An 18,749-nucleotide genomic window follows, 5' to 3' on the forward strand; every position below is an offset into this window, starting at 1 on the left:
TACGTCTTCATTTCTGTAAAGCAGGGGCGTCTCTCTGAACCGACCGTCCCCTCTTTAGATATTCTGAATCGGAGAAAACCCTCCAAAATAAAAACTTTACAGACAAATGGTCTATAACTTTTTCCCACGTATACAAATAACTCTTTTCTTTCTCTCATCACCCCCAAAACTCCAAATGTGGAGTTTCAGAGCACTGAAACCTCAGTCATACTTTTTCAATGTTGCAGTAGATTTTGACTAAATTTCAAGATGTGTGCAAGACCGGTGGATTAGACCGGCTGATTTAGAGATAGAGGACTTTAATGTATATATATTTATTTTATATTTAAAGACGTGGAATACTTAAATATGACTTTGCCGCACTAACAAACCCGCGCTGAACTGAGTGGATTATCTGAGTCAGTATATACAACTTGTGCTAGAAAGTCTTATACATCTTCACCAGTTTAAAAACATTGTTTGCTCTTCATATTGTCATTCATCACTGCTTTGTAAATCATATAATAATAATAATGATAGTGTCTATGATAGTCTGGTATCACTGGTCCGCCCCCCCCCCCCCCCACACACACGTTCTCCAATTTCAACAACAAAGTAAGTCAAATACATAAAGTGCACCCTTAGTTAAGAACTTAACAGGCATTTTTAGTGCAGAAGTGGCAGAATAAAAATGCATTGTGGGTAAAAAGAAACAACACAGAATAATGCAAGAGAAAGGTGTGTGTGGGGGGTGGGGGGGGCAGTGGTCGTCGTGTATGCATTTGCTTGCTTTTAGTCGCTATCCGTGTGAACCCATCACGAGGGCCTGAGTACCTGCGGAGGAGGAAGGAGGGACAACGTTGAGATAAAAAAAAATTAAAAAATCAAATTTTATTTTTATTCAAAAGCTGGAAACTAATTTATTGCCAAATAACAGAAATCTGTCCTTCGAAAAACAAGAAGATGATTGAGCACGCGTAAAAAAAAAAAAAAAGAGGCCTGCGATACAGTAATTATATATATAAATAATTTTTTTTTAAAAAGAGTATATGGAAAAGCATAATTCAATGTCTCTGAAATCCTCAGAAATGAGGCAAAAGCAAAAAAAAAAAAAAAAAAAAAAAGATTACTCAAAAGGCTTTTTTTTTTTTCAAAAGAAAATTGTTAATGGACCTTTTCGACGAGCAATTTGATTGACGGGGGGAATGAAAACGTTCTCCGGTTCTCGCTTCCTCCAACGTGACACATCTTTAACTGAATGTCTTTGGGGGCTCGAAGCTCAAATTTATCTATTTTCCTGACACCGCACAAACAAAATGATAATCTGTAGATTAAAAAACACGACAAAATCTTTTTTTTTTTTATTATGCCACAATAGAGGTAATTATATCACTCAAAGTTGGTCGTTGTCCCTCCCTCTTTTTAACCCTGCTGTTGTTTTTTCTTCCACATCCAAGTTGACAACAAAAGGCGAGGTTAACAGAAAAACAATTCAAACCCTGCAAACTATGTTTTCTTTCTATGTACAATATATAACTTAATTATAAATATTGTCATTTTTCTCTTTAAGCACTGAGTTTTTGTTGAGCCGTTTTTTTGTTTTTTTTGTTGTCGTTGTATTTTCCGAGCAATGTACAAGTATTGGAACATATAATATTGTATTACGTTACGAATTAAGAGCCGACTAGCAACCGTGGTTAAGAGCACACTTTTGAAGGAACAGAAGATGGATACAGAGTCCACAAGTAGAGTCCGGTGATTAGTACTTTCACTCTTGCGGTTCCCCCGTGGTTGTTGTGTTCACGCGTAGAGGGTATGGGGGGGGGGGGGGGGAGCTTTGTGCCACGCAAACACATTTTTTGGAAGTGCGCCGGTCTTTGATTCCGTGTGAGACCAGAACGTAGGACCCTCCTCGTCGTCCCCGCCCCGTGTGCAGAATATGATAATGAAATAAATCGTTAGTTATGTTTTTCAGGATAACGTCTACTACCCCTAAGTGTGTGTGTGCGTGTGTGTGTGTGGTTTTCTCTCCGACGGTGAGTTCTTTAAGATGAGTTTCGTCCATGTCACATACACAAGGGTCAGCAGCATCTAAATATTTCTCTCCTCTCACTTCCCACGAACAAGCCCAGTCCAACCAACCAATCACAGACAGACCATCACACATTTGACTCCACGAATGGTCTCTTTGGTTTGATGGGGGAGGTGGGGCCTTGGGTCCGGGAGTCCCGCGACAGCTGGCGGTACATGTTGTCCTGGTAGGCCTGTGCCACGGGCAGAGTCCTCGCCACCTTCACATCCGGGTAGGTGGGCACCTGGGTGACCCGCTCCAAGATGTCCCCGTTGCCGCGGGAGCCGTTGGCCAGCTTGCCCAGCGAGGGGGGCTGTGTCTGGGTGTAGTAGTCCTCCTCCAACAACAGGTGTCCGTTTTGGGCGTTGTTGGTCTTGTTGTAGTAGGCGATGTTGCCCAGCGAGGCTGGGGGACTGTAGGTGGAGCCTTGCTGGACCAGCTGGCCGGGCGACGTGGGGCTGATGGCAGAGTCCATGGATGTCATGGCCCTGGACCGCGAGGGCTGATGCAGGTACTGATGAGTCCGCGCCGTCTTGTCTATGATGCCCATGAAGGGCGTGTTGCGAGAGCGGGCGCTCTCGCCCGGGTACAGCCCCCCGCCGCCCTGGGAGGGAGAGATGGGGGAGATGTCGTCGCAGGCGCGCTCGTAAGAGGCTTGCAGGGGGATCTCCATCTGCTGGATGGAGGAGGACGGCCTGAAACCCGGCGCCAAATTCGAGGTGGATCCGGTCGAGATGTTGTTGCTGGAGGGGGAGAACCGAAGGCCCACGCTCTGAGAGTGGATGAGAGGCCTGGGGGTGGGCACGTGCTGCTTCATCTCGGTGGTATTGGCACTGACGGGGCGCCTCACCATGTGCGGCATCTCAGGAGAGCCCAGCTGGCAAGGGGGCATGGCGTTGGCTCGCTCCAGCACGTGTTCAGAGACCGGGTAGTAGGCGGCCGACTGGCTGCGGCTTATCTGAGGCGTCTGGCTGTAGCGGATGCCCCCTGGGCCCCCGCTGCTGGCGCGGTAGGCAGAGGAGGGGCGCTGGGGTAGCTCATCCTTCAACAGGCTCGACTCCATAACCCCTCCTCGGCCGCCGTGCTGACAGAGGGCCCCAGAGCTGAGGCTGGACTGGACCTGGGGCATGGACCGTCCATCCAGGGAAGGCTGGTACACCAGCCGGCTCTCCACGTCCACCGAACCCCCTTGGTAGCGACCGCCCATGGAGTGGCCCATCTGGCCGGCGTAGAGGCTGTTGCCCATCACGTTGCTGGGCTGGTTTGTGCGGACTATTTGGGCTATAGAAGGCTGGAGACGAAGGCCCTGGGCTTGGTGGTGCTGGGAGGACAGAGAGGGCTGAGAGCTCAGCTGGAATGAACGCTGGCTGCTCATCTTGGAGAGCGGAGATTTGGGTCGGCCGGGGAGCTGCTCCGTCTGGTAGCGGACAGGCGACCCGGACTGGGACCTGTACAGGCAAACGCTCTCCACTGGCGGACTGGCTCTGTACTGAGCAGCCCGGCGTAAAGGGGAAGGCGGCGGGCTCTGGTGATCCATCCCCTGACCCCCGGGACACATGGAAGGCGGGCTGAAGGCGTAGGACGACTGGTGCACCGGGGAGGTGTGAGGCGGGCTGTGTCGATAGTGGTTCTGATGCGTCGGGGAAAGGGAGGGCGACGTGAGCTGGTATGACCCGCGGGTCGGAGAGGACATGGAGGAGGAGGTGGGGTGATATTCGTAAGGGTGGCCCATGGGCGAACCTCCAGCTAAGTAGATGTGATCCGGATGCGTCGGGGAGAGCGGCGGGCTCTGAATGACGGGGAGGCTGGACGGGTTGCAGAGTGACTCGGGCGGTGGCAGACACGCGGACATGGCCTCCAGCTCCTGCTCCAGGTAGTCTTCGTCCTCAAACAGTTCCTGGACGGGCTCCATGTCCTCCAACCGGGGCTCTGGGGGAGGGGGAAGAGGCATGGACAGGGACAGGGACAGGGACTCCTCGTCTTCCGGGGGAGGCGTAGGAGGAGGCGACGGGGGAGGCTCCAGCTCCAGCTGCTGGTGCTCCTCCTCGTTGAGCTCGTGGTATTCCTCCTCCACCCTCTGGAGCAGCCGCTGGATCTCTCGGTTGTTGGGGCACTGCCTCATGGCTTCATTCAGGTCCTCTAAGGCTTCAGGAAATTGTCTGGAAAGAAGAGAACGACGGTTAGGAGCATATGGGGAGTCACGGTGCGCGTGCGCAAATATGGGTGGAGACTGTAGCTCCAATATTCAGTTGATTATGACGGGCAGATGGATAAAAGGAGCGTACCTGCTGCTACGCTTGGCGCGCGCTCTGGCATAGTATGCTTCATAGGATTTTGGTTTCAGTTCGAGTGCCTTTGTAGCAAATTCCTCAGCCATCCCAAAGTCCTGGCGAGATTAAACAAACATTTAAATTAAAATATAGGCAAAAGTGTTATTGTCATTAGCTCTCGGATATAGAAACGTAAATATAGGTCTGCTTTAGTGAATCCTCACGTTCATTTTCCTCCGACATCGGGACAGGTTGAGGAAGAGCGACACTTTGAGTTCCCTGAACGTCTTGAGGTCGTCGCTGAAGCCTTCGCGTGGAAACTTTTTGAGGGCGTACTGGTAACGCTGCGCCGCCTCCTTCACCTTCCCCTTCTGTGGGAGCAAAAGAGAGAAGTTATCCTCACTTCAAAAAGGGAAATAAAGAAAACCTTCACAACGTAAACCAGAGACATAAAGATACATCCATCAAAACACGTATATATATATTTGGCTACAGTGTTTCTACTTTGTCCACACAATGAGAAGAAATGTATAGACAGATATGGCTGTGGTATATATATGTTTGAAATATATATTTCTAAATTAGATGTTCTTCTTGTTGTCTTATATTACTTTAGTAGTTTTCTAAATCATGTGAGTGTCATTTATTCTTCACCTTATGTTGAGGGGGAAGGTCCACATTTCTACTTTTTCATTAGTTGGATTTTATGAAGTCTTATGTGTGTGCAAATAGAATAAAACAGTGATATCCGAGCTTCTCTGACCTTGTAGAAGCTGTCCCCCTCCTCGATGAGTTTGCTGAGTAAGATGATCATGATGTCGGGTTTGGAGGTGGCCATGGCCCATGTGGCTGGACCTGGGTAACACAAGGAAGGAGCAGATGAAAACAGAAACACAGTGAGAGAGACACACACACACACACAGCAATATAGCAGAGGAGGAGGGGGAGGGAAGGAGCGACTGGGAGTCACACTACACACAACAATAATAACAGGGATGAGGACACACAGTCAAAATGGGGGGTGGAAGGGGGGGAGTGGAGGAGAAAAGACAGGCAATCCACTGCAGAGAAAAGATTCTAAAAATAGTCTCTGACACTTCGAGAACACGGTGACCTCGCTGAAGGACATCAGACCCGGGTCAAATACCGTTTGCCCATAATTGAGAGTGTTTTTTTTTTTCTCCCCTTAACCCTGCTGGGAGGAGAGTTTGCCTAATTGGGGTGCGGAAAGAGAACATTTTTTTTAAAATTGTTCTGTAGCAATTATCTGCAAATCTGTTTTGGCCCAGGCAGATTAGATGTAGAGTACCCCCCCCCCCCCCCCCCCCCCCCCCCGTCATGTCTTACATGTTCTGTCTTGTCAAGAAGTGCAGATGTACAGTAAGTCTTGGTGCTACTGACTGATTCAGGGATGTGATCCAAGACCAGCAGGAGGGCAGGAAAACACTTTGTGTTGTGTATTTTTAAGAAAAGAAAAAGAAAAAAGAAAGACACTTAATCCCTGCAGACTGCTGAAACTGATGTGTCTTTTCTGTATCTGCGCAACAGCAATCCTTGACACACGTACACGACACCACAGGGATGGAGAGGAAGGGGGGATCTTGCACAAGGAGACACGGGAGCAGGTGCGATCAACAAAAGAGGCAAGCAGGAGGGATATAACGGAGCTCTGCAGGCGTTAGCTGTCCTCTGAGCTGCTGCTGCTGCTGCTGGTGCTGCTGCCGGTGGTGCTGGTGCTGCTGGTGGTGGTGGTGAGGGTAGGAATGCTGCTGACTGGCCTAGCTGACACTGAGGAAACGTCTGGAAGATGAACCGATGGTTTATCCCCTCAAGTCTGTGGCGGCGGTGGCACAGAGGAATCACAAATACATGCATCTCCGCGGAAGGGGGGGGGGGGATAACGACCACGCGGGAGTTACTGAGGCCTTCCGTCATGCATCTGTGGGATGGAAGGTCGACACCCCCGATACGACGTCACAGGCCGGAGGCCGGGCATGCTTTTCATTAATGTTAGCAATCTACCTCTAGGCAATCCCGACTGCGTCGCTGTCGGTGCTAATACCTTTTTGCATGTTATTATTTGTCAGTTTTGAGAAGCTAAGCTGGCCTGCCGACACTTAGGGCGACACAGACAACACAGAGAGAGGAGATAGAGCTGTCAAAATGCCTGGTGGGGTGAGAAGTCGACAGCCTTGGCTTTACCTCGGGGCCGACTGGGCAGCGTCTGACATCCTGGGGCCGGAGAGAGAGGCGGGGCATGGGGGCAAGAGTGGGTGGGTATTGGGTGAAGGGGAGAGGGAGGGGGAGAAGGAGGAGGAAGGAAGGAAGGAAGGAAGGAAGGAAGGGGAGGAGTGTAAGTGGGAGGGCAGAGCGATAGAAACAGCGAGAAGGTGAAAGAATAAAAGAGAGGTGATGGCAGTGGTGGTGGTGGTGGTGGTGGTGGAGGAGGAGGAGAAGTGAGAAAAGGAACACAAAAAAAGCAGCAGTGAGAAGCGGAAGGTAAGTGCCTCGGCAAAAAGGAGAAGAAATTAAAAGAGGAAAAGAAACATCGCGAGATAAACAACCTGTCTCTGAGCAACCGCAGAGGAATCGAGAGAGAGAGACAGAGGATGTGATAGAGACAAACAGGGAGAGAGAGAGAGACAGAGAGAGAGACGGCAAAACAACACAGCGGCAACAGTAGTACAGTAAAAAGAAACGCACATCGGAGCCATAAATAGCTGAGGTGAGGCGGCAGTGTGGGTGGTGGTGGTGGGAGGGGGGGGGGGGGGTGGAAGGGGGATGACGTACAGTAGCAGGAAGTGGTTAAAGCAACACGGAGACACAAACCTGAATCCATGGCTTATAAAATGCTACCGTGCTCTTTTTAAAACGACGAGCCTCCGGGAGGTGCGCGTACTTTTACAGGAAGTGAGTCTTTCATGCAGCTCGAAGCCCTGAACTCCAACGCGTGACCTGAACTCAGGACGCCGATCCCCGCGCTTTTTTTGAAGAAGGGGGGGAGGGGCTTTGATGAGCTAAGTGGTGGTCTCTTTACCGTCGACCCGCTCTTACCTATTTTGGCTCCTTTCTTGAGCAGGGCGACCACCACCGACGTGTTTCTGCAGCCCACCGCCCTGTCGAGGGGTCGCATCCCGCTGTAGTCTACGTGCTCTATCATGGCCCCGTGGTCGACCAAGAACTGGACCTGACGGAGAGAGAGAGAGAGAGATGTTTTGAGAATAGCTTCATTTAGAGAAGTGCAACGTTTGTCGGGTACAGAAGGATCGAACCCGACTCGCTGGAGTTTGCCTTGTTTGGTCCAACCAGCAGTCAAAAAAACTAAATATCTCAAAAAGGTATTATCTTAGTCTTATTATCTTAGTCTAAGACGTAGACTGTTACGTTTTCACATTTGAGATGCTGAAGCTGGAAAACATTTTTAAAAAATGGACTAGACTCGGCCAACTGATTCTTTCATTGTGAATATATTTCTATTGAAAATGCGAAGGGGGTGTTTCTATTAAAATAAAAGAAATTGAAATAAATAAAGCAAAGTGTTTTTCAGACAACAAAAGAAGCTAAAATGTCCCAAAACAATAACACATTTCAGTCAATATCTACTTTAGAAATGTGTCTGGTTTTAAAAGTTAAAGTCCTCGAGCAAATAGAGCCAAACTTTTTTTTCTTTGGAGGTCCGATACCCGGAGGTTCGATACCCGGACCCTTTTCAAAATCGTGGACGGGAGACCCTCACCACTTCCGAGTCTCCGTAGAAGGCGGCCAGGTCGAGGGGCGTGCGCCCGTTCTTGTCCGCGTGGTCGGTGGCGGCGCCGCTCTCCACCAGGCAGCGGACGACGGTCAAATGGCCCTTCAGACAGGCCCAGCTCAGGGCGGTCAGACCCTCCTTGTCCATCAGAGACAGAGAGGCTCCTGGGGGAGGAGAAGCGGTAAGACACAGCCGGGCTTCTTTTTCATAACTCGCGGCTTTAATGCATTTTGATGTTTTTTTTGTGTTTTTTTTTTTAAAACCCTGCCGCTGATTTAATTCGGCTGTAATTATTGTCAACACAATTTACAAAAAGTGTAATTACACTCTTTTCTATTAGTGCGGCGGCTGAGAATTTTAATCAAAGGAGGACCACGGGGTAAACACAAGCACGAGAAAAAAGAAAAATACAGCAAATATCCTCGTGTTCTCAGCTCCCGAGTTACGGAAAATCTTCCTATTTATTTCTGTATGTTTCTATCTGTACTTTGGATTCATGTTCGTCGTTTTAAAATGTGCTCTGAACCCAGGTTTCTCACCTTGAGCCAGTAGAAACTCAACGGTCCCCAGGTGCCCCTCCGAGGCGGCCATCATCAGAGGAGTACGACCCTGCTTGTCAGCCAGGTTGACATCGGCGCCATGCGTGAGTAGGAGGTCCACGATCTGAAAAACACCCAAATACAGCCACCCCCCCCGTGTCACGGTGTTAAACATGGCGTTTGGGAGACGGAAGAACCATTGGAAATAGCTACAAGAACGTTTTTACTGCCTTTTGGAGTACTTTTGGGGGCACTAACCTGCCAGTGTCCCTGTCGGACGGCGCTGAACAGCGGCACGATGCCTCGTCTGTTGGGCTGGGCCACGGCCGCCCCTTGCTCCAGCAGCAGGCGGCACACCTCCAGCTTCCCCCGACCGGAGGCGGCGGTCAGAGCTGGAACGCACAAACACACAAACGCGTTCGGGGTGAGATGAGGACCAGCAGGGTGTACGGGGGAGGGGGGGCGGTTGGAAAGAAAGCTGATACAGAGCAACATTGTTATTCATTTGGAGTCATGTTTGGGTTTCGTTTGATGATTGATATAAAAAAGATGGTAAATATTGGTCGAGACCACCGGCTCCGGAGGGAAATATCGGCCTCATATAGCAGCTAAATGCTTCTGTGTGTTCACCGGCGAGTTTCTCCCCGGGTCCGAGCGGTGAACAGTGGCTTCTTAGAGCCGCTTCGGCTTCTTAGCGCCGCTTCGGATGCTAATAGGTTCATGTATTGATATTTGCAAAATACAAAAATATAAATTATTGCTGAAAAAAATAAATAATAATAATCTGTGCTCCATGGGAGAACATTTCTGGGATTGATTTTTATGAGGAAGCAAGAAGAGAGGAGGAGAGGAGAGAAGAGAATCTAAGAGTGGAGGAGTGATGAGAAGAGGAGAGGAGAGGAGAGGAGGAAACGAGAAGAGGAAAGAGGAGATAGGATGAAAGAAGAGGACAAGAGAGGAGAGACGAGGAGAGGAAAGAGGAGAGAGGATGAAAGAAGAGGACAAGAGAGGAGAGACGAGGAGAGGAGAGAGGATGAAAGAAGAGGACAAGAGAGGAGAGACGAGGAGAGGAAAGAGGAGAGAGGATGAAAGAAGAGGACAAGAGAGGAGAGACGAGGAGAGGAGAGAGGATGAAAGAAGAGGACAAGAGAGGAGAGACGAGGAGAGGAGAGAGGATGAAAGAAGAGGACAAGAGAGGAGAGGAGAGAGGATGAAAGAAGAGGACAAGAGAGGAGAGACGAGGAAAGAGGAGAAGACCCTTGAGAGTTTTGTGGAAGCAACAGCCTTTGAAAAGAAATCTGAAATGTAATGATTATAAATGGAATAACTCAAGCAGAGAGGACGCAGAGTCCCCCCCCCCCCCCCCCAACCCCACCCCACCCCCGAGGAGTCGACCCCGGTTTCAACCAGAGCCCGACGCGTACTGGACTTTGAGGCCGAAACCAATATCGTTATTTGGGAGTTGAAAAACATCTGATAACGAGATATTAGGCGCTAAAATAAACAAACAAGATGATACGGATCTCTTTGATTCTTAAAAAAAAAAAGAAGAAAAAAACATAAAATAGGACCCAATAAAACAGAACTAAAAGCTGAACGTAAACACATAAGAAGAGAGCAAAACAAACTAAAATCTTGAAAAAACACAAATAAAATCAAAGAAAAGCAAATTAAAAAAAAGTTGCTCTTTAACAAGTGAAGGATAATTATAGTAATTAAGAGCCCAGAGACCTATTTCGTGGGAAAAGACACCCCTTCGGTGCCCTTCGGTCGTTTGTTATTTAACGGCCGACATAAACACTGATGCATCTGCAACGAGATCAAATCGGCCGATTTATCTCACTCTAGCTTCATCCATTTCTCTGCTGGAAGAACACTTTGATGCATCCACAGTTCAGTGAGTACATCTGTACGTATACGTCGCCTCTGTGCACTTGATGAATAACGTACTTTCAGTTGACCTATCCAGTAACACGTGTATTAAAAATCATCTTCCAGAACGACCGTCATCCCTCTGATCCCCCCCACAGGAAAAACAATCAAACCACGGCCCAGTGAGTTCTTCCACTGACAGCGAGAGGCAGCCTTTGTGAGACTGCAGCAGGGGGAATAATGCCCACGACGGGTTTTCATAGCTCTGGGATGCAACGACACGTCACATTTCTCAACGCCCGGCCACAGGGCAAGCAGACTAGTCATTGCTAACCCCCCCCCCTCCCTCCAGCCCCGTCTGTGCTCCGATGACACCACCGCACTGCCATCAGCATCTGACGCAGCAGCAGCAGCCAGCAGACACACAGGGACGGGCTCTCACATCCGCACTGCAGCGCGGTGCAACGTGGATAAAACCACCTCTCACAAGACCCTCCTCAAGAGGATTTTTAAGATGATAAGAAGTTAAACTGTATTTAGTTTCTAGTTTCTCACCAAAACTACATTTTAAAAGATTACATTTGAACACATTGTGACAATGTTACAACTTACCTTCACCTTAAGTCTCACTTTTACTGAATAGAACCTGAACGCATCACGACATAACTGAATGGAAGCTCCTCACGTTAGCGGATGACCTCTTCCAAACTAAGATGGTTAAACTGTGAAATTAATCCGGATTCCGGATAAACAACGCCCCCCCCCCCCCCCCCCCCCACCCCCCACCCCCCAACACACAAAACATTATGCATTCAGGTGTCATGTAAAGGAGGTGTTCCCACCTGTCTCCCCCCACAAGGTGTCAAAGTTATTGATCTGAGCCCGCTCCACCTCCTCTTCATCCTTCTCTGGCAGATCCAGCAGGTAGGACACGATCTGAAGAATTGAGATGAGAGAGATTCAAAGGTCAAAGTTGACTCCGATAAACAAACATATTAGAAACAGAAACATGAAACCACTTGTTCAAGAGGATAAGCTCTCTCCTCTCATCGGCCCTCTTTACGCCTCTCTCCTCCCTTAATGCAATATGTACCGTATCACTGCAATGAGCTGAATTGTGTGTCCCGCATGTTGATATAGTGTAAAAACTGTCGAAGGAGCAGCAGAAACGAGTCTGCAGTCGTGTGCGACAGAAGTTGTTTGCTTGCCTTCAGCTCACTCACTCAATCATCATCATCAACACTTCAGTCCGTCTCGAGTCTTTCTTGCATCCTCGTTTTCAGGACTTTGGCTGTTCTAGTATTTAAAAAATAAAGGCTGATATACTGCAATGTAACATCAAATGAGAAGATATGATTTAAATATATATCGAGTGTGACGCACAAAGCCACAGAACGTGTTAATAATAAATGAAATACAGCATTTTAATAACTTTCTTTCCACCTCTTTCGACTTTAAAAACCGTGCACCTCAATCCTATGAAAGTGAAAAATTGTCCATATTGGAGTTAAAGACCCTGCAGGGCCTTATAATCATAAGCAGGACACCTCCTCCCCTCCCATCAGCCTCCTCCCATCAGCCTCCTCCCATCAGCCTCCTCCCATCAGCCCTCCTCCCATCAGCCTCCTCCCATCAGCCTCCTCCCATCAGCCCTCCTCCCATCAGCCCTCCTCCCATCAGCCCTCCTCCCATCAGCCCTCCTCCCATCAGCACTCCTCTACCTCTGTGTAGCCCATACTGGCTGCAGCGATGAGGGCCTGCTGGACCGCGTGGCTCTTGGAGAAGGCCGCCTGCTGTTGGGCTTGTGGAGACTGCTGCTGCTGCTGCTGTGGCCCCAGGCCCCAGTCGCACTGGATGAGGAACTTCACCACCTCCATGTGGCCCCTCAGGGCTGCGTGAACCAGAGCGCACTGTCCGTTCTTATCCAGGTGGTCCACCTGTGAACGGGAAACGGATGATGAAGGTCTCGGATCACGAAAAGCATTCGATCGTAGCCTTGATCACACTCTACACACACACACACACACACACACACACACACACACACACACACACACACACACACCTTCGCTCTCCTGCGGCAGAGCGCCGTCACAATGGCCATGTGTCCTCCGGCGGCGGCATAGCCCAGCGGCGTGAGGCCGCTCTCGGACGGAGAGTCGACCGAGGCGCCGTACTCCAGCAGCAGACCCACCATGTCCATGTAGCCCAGGTGGGAGTGGACGCACAGGACGGGGGCGTTGTTCAGCACCTCCGTGCGGTAGTTCACGTTGGCGCCGCCCAGCATCAGCAGCCGACTCACCTGGATAGAAAAAAAATGTACTAGAATTACCAGCAGTTGCAGTCCAAGTCCGTCCAAAAAAAAAAAAAAAAAACACGTCACCGCTTCATTAATTTATCCCAAAAAACGTGACCTTTGACCACCAAATTCTAAATCGGCTCATCCCTTCGCGTCAAAGCGAACGTTTTGTGCAACGTGTGAAGAAATTCCCTCGCGCCCGTTCCTGCCGTGTGGCGTTCAGGAGAGTACAGACGTTGGGACACCCCAAAAAGTAAGTTAACTCGGCCCGGAGAAGGGACGTATTTTTGGAGTAAGTATAGTCTTGATTTGGTACCCGGGACGTATCCTTTGAGTACGCTCCGCTCCGTTAGCGCCCCCGTACCTTGATGTTGGGCGTGTAGAGGTTTCGGAGTGAAGAGAGTGCAGCTGAAAGGCCCTCCGTGCTGTAGGATACCCACAGGCCTTGCAGGACGGATGAGGAAACGCCGACTTTCTTGCTGAGACCCTTGAAGAGAGAGAAAGATGATATGGGGTTATAAATATTCATTCCTTTGGAACCAGACCACAGCTGTGTGTGTGCGCGTGTGTAATGACGTACCTTGAAGATATGTGCTTTGAGGATGTGATGGCCCAGCTCAATAGTCTGCTGTCTGTTCAGCTTGTTCTCCTGCCGAGAGAACCAGAAGGCCAGCAGGGTGTGACCGCTCCTGCAGAGGACGAACACCAAGTCCTTCAATACCCTTCAATATTACGAATTTTAATGTGAATCCTGTAAATTCTACTTTCTATCAGCCGAGAGATGGTTAACGAACAAAAGATTCACGGCCGATAATTCAATATCAATCCTCCCGATCACTTCAACGCACCCTGACGACCCCCCTTTAAGAAAGGTATTAAAAGAATATCTGTTGCAGAGTTCCTTTTTCCTCCTCACAGATGGAGAGACTTCCCCCCCCCCCCCTCTCTCTCTCACCTCGGATCGCAGAGGAACTTGGTCTTCTCTCCTTCTTCTCTCCAGATCAGCCACTCCCTGAAGGAGGGGTGGACGAACATCCGGGTGCCGTCCCTCCTCTTCACCAGGAAGACCGACAGGTTGTCCACGCGCTGTTGGAAGTCCTCCCAGTCCAGCGTGCCCTGCAGCCGCAGACGCCATTGCCAACGTTATTTCTTATTTAGGGCGCTCGGGTCAAGCCGATATCATTTTTTTCTCCCCCTCATCTCATATTCAGACTTTTCCAAAAATTAAAATCGGAAACACTGTGCGCATTGACCTCGTCGCCGTTTTAATTATAATTATGTCAATCTTCTTCATTTCATCTGGAAAGCAGGCCGAAGACCACTGTTGCATTTTTTTGCCTTCCAGCTAAAAGCAATTAACATAATAGGCTTTTATTTTCATTCATTATTTATTTAGTCAATCTTAATTTGTATTTTTCCTTCAAAAAAACCCCTCTTTTCTTCAAATTGTCAAAGCCGCTAAAACTTGTATTTCTATATATTTAAATATTGTATAATTGATGTCTCTATTCACTAAATAAGCAAAAATATATTACGGTTTCATTTAACTAACTAAGATAATTAGACTAATGTGAATGACAATAACAAAATAATGTAAATATATTTGGAGTCAAATATTGCTAAAGCCTGGTTGGTGCACAGAGGCTTGTGGCGTCACCATTTATAGCTAAAAGAATATAGCAGAAACACAGAAATCTAACGCAAAACCAGTAAAACTGTTTATTAGTTAGTGTGTTCAAAGTAAGAAGCTGAATAAGGCATTTAAGAATACCTGGCTATGTTAGGTAAACATGTTTTTCATGCTCTGACATTGAATCTATTCATTTTAATTTAATATAATTTAAGATAAATGAGAGATGACTTTGCAAAGTGAAGTCTTTCCACCCTATTTAAACATTAAAATGTAGCTCTTGAATCGAAAAACGTCGTACTTTTTTGGAATTTGTAAGCGCATAAAATCAATTGAGAAGCCTGCGCGACATTCAACCGGTCTCAAGGTCGTACGTTTTTTTTTTCCTTCAGGGGGGTCGTTTTTTACCTGCAGCGAGCCGGAGTTGATGGCCTGGAAGATCTGCTCGTCGTTCAGCGGGTGCAGCGAGGCCACGGCCACGTTGAGCAGCGGGAGCGCCCGCTCGAACGACGACTGCGTGGGGAAGCGCATGTTGCACTGCAGCAGGTACACCTCCGCCAGATTGACCGGCACCACCTGAGGAGACGAGAGGAGCGGAGGCAATGAAATCGCGACGGGAAAAATGAATAATGCATCGTTGTTTGTACAAGCGCGTCTTAAGACTGGCTTTTTATTTTTTTTTAATGGAGTCTGGAAGCACAAAAAAAGTGTGTGTTCGCTTCACTCCCCCCCCCGCCCCCGACTGTCGAGAAGAAGATTCTATGAAACGACTTTTACACGGAGCAGGTCAGAGTGCAGATGAATGGAAATTGCCTTTCCAGTGTTGCCGTGGAAAAAAATCATGAGCGCCAGGAAATGTGGTTTTCAAAGCTTCATCTCTTCCCTGTTGCTATGGATGCAGTGAGTAACGCTGGGATGTGATTATTTTTTTAGTGAGCCTATATTTTTTTGGGCAAATTGGCTCTATGAAAAGTATGCAGGGTTAGCCATCAGAAGTTCCCGTTTGGAGTGTACAGGCAAATATTACTCGAGGTATATAAGGAGTGGGTTTGTCCGAGGCTTTATCAGCAGATTTATAGTCACACTGAATATAAAAACCTATCTAAAAATCTATCATATCTGATCTGGGCTCAGATTTCAGTGAGTTTAAGAATCTGTGCAAGACAATTTAGTTTTAAAGCAGCTAAATTCCCACATGAGCCGTGTATTGCAGTGCGTACCTTGTAGCTGGAGCTTTTGAGGACCAGGTAGCCCTTCTCGATGAGGTCAAAGGTGAGCTTGAGGTACAGATAGGAGCCCTGGCTCAGGGCCTTGAGGTGGGCGCTGAGCTTGCCGAAGGTGGTGTTGTCCATCTTGCCGTTGAGCGAGATGTTGTTCTGGATCTCCGGGCTGCTGTGGATGCGGTGCAGGATGTAGCCCTGCAGGTCCTGGTCTATGGTGTCGTTCTCCTCCAGGCCGTCCAGGGAGATGCGGTGGAACGGCAGCGCGTTGGTGATCTCCTAAAACGGTCACAATCGATCAGTGATATTGGAGCAGAGACCAACGTGTTCACTCAATCTGAAGTGAAATTATCAATTAAAAAAAAAAAAGTGTGTAAAATGCAATGAATTACTTGTCCACATGTATTTATTCCCGATGAATAAAATAAATAAATACTAAATAAAAATATTTAAAAAATATACAATGTGATTAAAAATGTTTAAATAACCCGCTGACAATAGACAATAACAATAATAGACAAATACAATTCCATAAAAAATTAAACAAACAGCCGCTGTCTCTTTACCTGCAACGTGGTTCTGACCGTCACCACCAGTTTGAGCCAGGGAGGGAACTTGTTGATGGTTTTGGAGAGGAAGGACACGATGGTGTCTCCGTAGTCCGGCTTGTGGAACTCGGCCTCGTTCAAACCGTCGATGAGGATGATGAGGTCCTCCTCAGAGTTGATCTTCCTCTCTGAAAAGAGAGAACAGTGCACATTAAAAACAACTCGTTTTTTTTTAGCTTTCAATCACATGTCATGGCCTTCCTCAGAAGCTTGGAAAACAGTGAGTAAGTTTGACCTTCAAGCAAGTTTTTTCGTCTCTATTTAAAATGAAAGCGTGGAACAATCTTTCCCGAGAAGCTTTTGTTTGGTTTAATAAATTGGGAGCGGATTGGGGGGGGGGGGGGGGGGGGGGGAGAAATCAGCTCCAGCATCGAGATTAAATAACTTTGATCTTGATTATATTGAACACAATGTGCACACAAGATGCATCTAATATCATGCACCAGGGATTTTGAGTCGAACAATAAATTGAATGCTGAGGTCTGAAGAGGGATCACATTACAAAAAGACAAATTATTACATTAATTTACACAAATCCAGTTTATCAAAAGAGAAAATAAATCAGTAGAGATATAAACTACTGTAGGTTTTGAATTCTTATGTATTGTATTGTTAAATTATTTTTTTATGTTTTAATATTCTAAAATATATACGTTGTTTTCATGCAATTCAATATTTACTTTACACAGATGAATTGCAAGAGAATAAAATTATATTTTTTCCCCTTTCAACTTTAAAAAAAAGTTTTTTGAAAAGTAAGGTCATGGAATAAAGTCTACACTGCCCATCTTCCATATGAAACGGCTTATTTTTTGCACACGGCATTATACTTGTTTTCTACAATAAATATATTCGGTGTCCTGATCCCTGGGAGGGCACACACCTCTCCGAATAACATTGGAATTTGCGGTTTCACCTTTGTACAGCGCATCCAGGGGCTCCAGCACGCCCCTCCTGAAGGAGGCCAGGGGGTCCTGGACGCAGGAGCGCAGACTCAGGACGCTCTGGAGGTGCGGCTCCCTCAGCAGCTGCTCCCTGTAGGCCACGAGGTGCGGCGAGCGGCACAGCAGGGCCGCCACGTTGTGCACGAACTCCGGCACCAGGCATGTGTAGGCGTTGTCGGCCTGGCAGTAGTGGTACGCCACCACCTGGGGGCGACAGAGAGTTGGGAGAAGCTTAATAGAGAAACAAAAAGGTGAACACTTCCTGTGCACCTGTTGATGACCCGAACCCATGGCCAACCTTTGGGGGTATAAACTTAAGGATCAGTGTCACTTTTAGAAATAACGTTTCTTCCAGAGCACACAGGCGGTTTACCATACGGGGACAACTCATTTGGGATTTAGTCAACTTCATGGTGGATGATCGCATAATGAAACATAATACTTCTCGTTTTTAGCTATTCATAATTCATCGCCTTCCCAGCTGCCAGGAGGGACTCGGAGTTAGCTCTCGCTCTCACGTGGCGCGAAGGAGTCAAGTGTTAAAAACTTGTCGGGCTTTCGCAGCCACGGCGCTTGAAACGCTGCTCCGATTAAACGAATAAAAGGCGTCTTAGCGGGCATGAGAGGACGCTCGAAAGGGGCAGGTGAGTTTTTTTTGCCCCCAGCGAGATCAGCCGACACAACAATGGACGCAGGTGCGACCCGAGGCGCTCCAGGTGACTGAGAGATCACAAAGAGTTTAAAGTGTTCAAAAGGCAGCAATCAGAGAGGGAAAAGAGGATAAAAAGAAAAGACGAATCAAAATGGAATTCACATTTTTGGACACAATGAGGATAAAGGTCTTTAAAACCAAAAAAACAAAAAAAAGGGGGTGGAAAAAGGGAGTGGGCTCCATACGGAGTTAACACCATCTAATAGCTTGGCTGGGAAATGGCTTTCTGCAGGTATAAATATTTCATAAGGCTCCCTGGCAAAGTTGTTTTTTCTTTTTTAAACACAGCTGCATAATGCATCAGGCTGGGACCGGGGATGCAGATGGCTGAGCAGCATGGAGGAGGGTAGGGTGGGGTGGGTGGGCTGCGGGGGGGCAGCCGACAGGGAGAAGAGCCGGTTTCACGCGTCAAGTTTTAAAGCAAGCTAAACTCTCCAGTTACGGTGTTTAAAAAAAAAAAAAAAAAAAATTTAACACAAAGAAGAGCTGCAAAAACCTGTAAAAAATTCTATTAAATAAAATAGAAAAAACGCCCTATTTATCTCCAGCTTATTTTGAAGTCGACCACCTCGGGGGAGCGAACTCCGTGTGAGTCCATGAAAGCTTACGAGCCGTGTCTTTTATTTTATTTTTCAAAAGAGCGAATCATTGGCTAAACTACCACCTCTGTTGTCACTAATTGAACAATTAAGACATTAAAAGAAGCCGTTTATAATAATCATTTTTTTTTTTTTTTCAATTAACGACTGGACATTTCACGCTTAACCGCTAAACACAATAAAATGTCCAATTACGCCACCTCGGCATTGTTTCCTCCTTAACAATCACGCGGGCGGTTTTACTCTCTGATAAAGAAA

The 18,749-nt window shown here is 47.6% G+C and overlaps 1 protein-coding gene and 1 long non-coding RNA gene across 5 annotated transcripts in view; one reads left to right on the forward strand and one right to left on the reverse strand.

The window, feature by feature from the left end:
• Positions 1–1,165: 1,165 nt before the first annotated feature.
• The window catches only part of tanc2b (tetratricopeptide repeat, ankyrin repeat and coiled-coil containing 2b), a 112,805-nt gene continuing 95,221 nt past the window's right edge, over positions 1,166–18,749 (reverse strand). For both annotated transcript variants that reach the window (XM_034558353.1, XM_034558354.1), the window contains 18 exons: positions 17,153–17,384; positions 16,195–16,364; positions 15,629–15,907; positions 14,817–14,984; positions 13,734–13,894; positions 13,359–13,467; positions 13,143–13,265; positions 12,545–12,781; positions 12,201–12,416; positions 11,322–11,415; positions 8,866–8,999; positions 8,608–8,731; positions 8,057–8,232; positions 7,375–7,507; positions 5,084–5,175; positions 4,545–4,691; positions 4,336–4,436; positions 1,166–4,209 (listed from right to left, as the gene is read on the reverse strand). In XM_034558353.1, the coding sequence (XP_034414244.1) occupies positions 2,139–4,209; positions 4,336–4,436; positions 4,545–4,691; positions 5,084–5,175; positions 7,375–7,507; positions 8,057–8,232; positions 8,608–8,731; positions 8,866–8,999; positions 11,322–11,415; positions 12,201–12,416; positions 12,545–12,781; positions 13,143–13,265; positions 13,359–13,467; positions 13,734–13,894; positions 14,817–14,984; positions 15,629–15,907; positions 16,195–16,364; positions 17,153–17,384 (4,767 nt within the window). In that variant the 3' untranslated portion in view covers positions 1,166–2,138. The remainder of the gene's footprint in view (positions 4,210–4,335; positions 4,437–4,544; positions 4,692–5,083; positions 5,176–7,374; positions 7,508–8,056; positions 8,233–8,607; positions 8,732–8,865; positions 9,000–11,321; positions 11,416–12,200; positions 12,417–12,544; positions 12,782–13,142; positions 13,266–13,358; positions 13,468–13,733; positions 13,895–14,816; positions 14,985–15,628; positions 15,908–16,194; positions 16,365–17,152; positions 17,385–18,749) is intronic.
• On the forward strand, positions 6,675–9,401 carry LOC117748523. Of its 3 annotated transcripts, XR_004611609.1 has the most exons (4): positions 6,675–6,819; positions 7,995–8,249; positions 8,409–8,447; positions 8,599–9,401. It is a non-coding gene; the product is annotated as an uncharacterized LOC117748523 (long non-coding RNA). The 3 variants fall into 3 exon arrangements; XR_004611608.1 differs by having other exon boundaries at positions 6,677–6,819; positions 8,409–9,401; XR_004611607.1 differs by lacking the exon at positions 8,409–8,447 and having other exon boundaries at positions 6,679–6,819.

The sequence above is a fragment of the Cyclopterus lumpus genome, chromosome 19, assembly GCF_009769545.1.
Source record: "Cyclopterus lumpus isolate fCycLum1 chromosome 19, fCycLum1.pri, whole genome shotgun sequence".
In the NCBI taxonomy this organism is placed as follows: domain Eukaryota; kingdom Metazoa; phylum Chordata; class Actinopteri; order Perciformes; family Cyclopteridae; genus Cyclopterus; species Cyclopterus lumpus.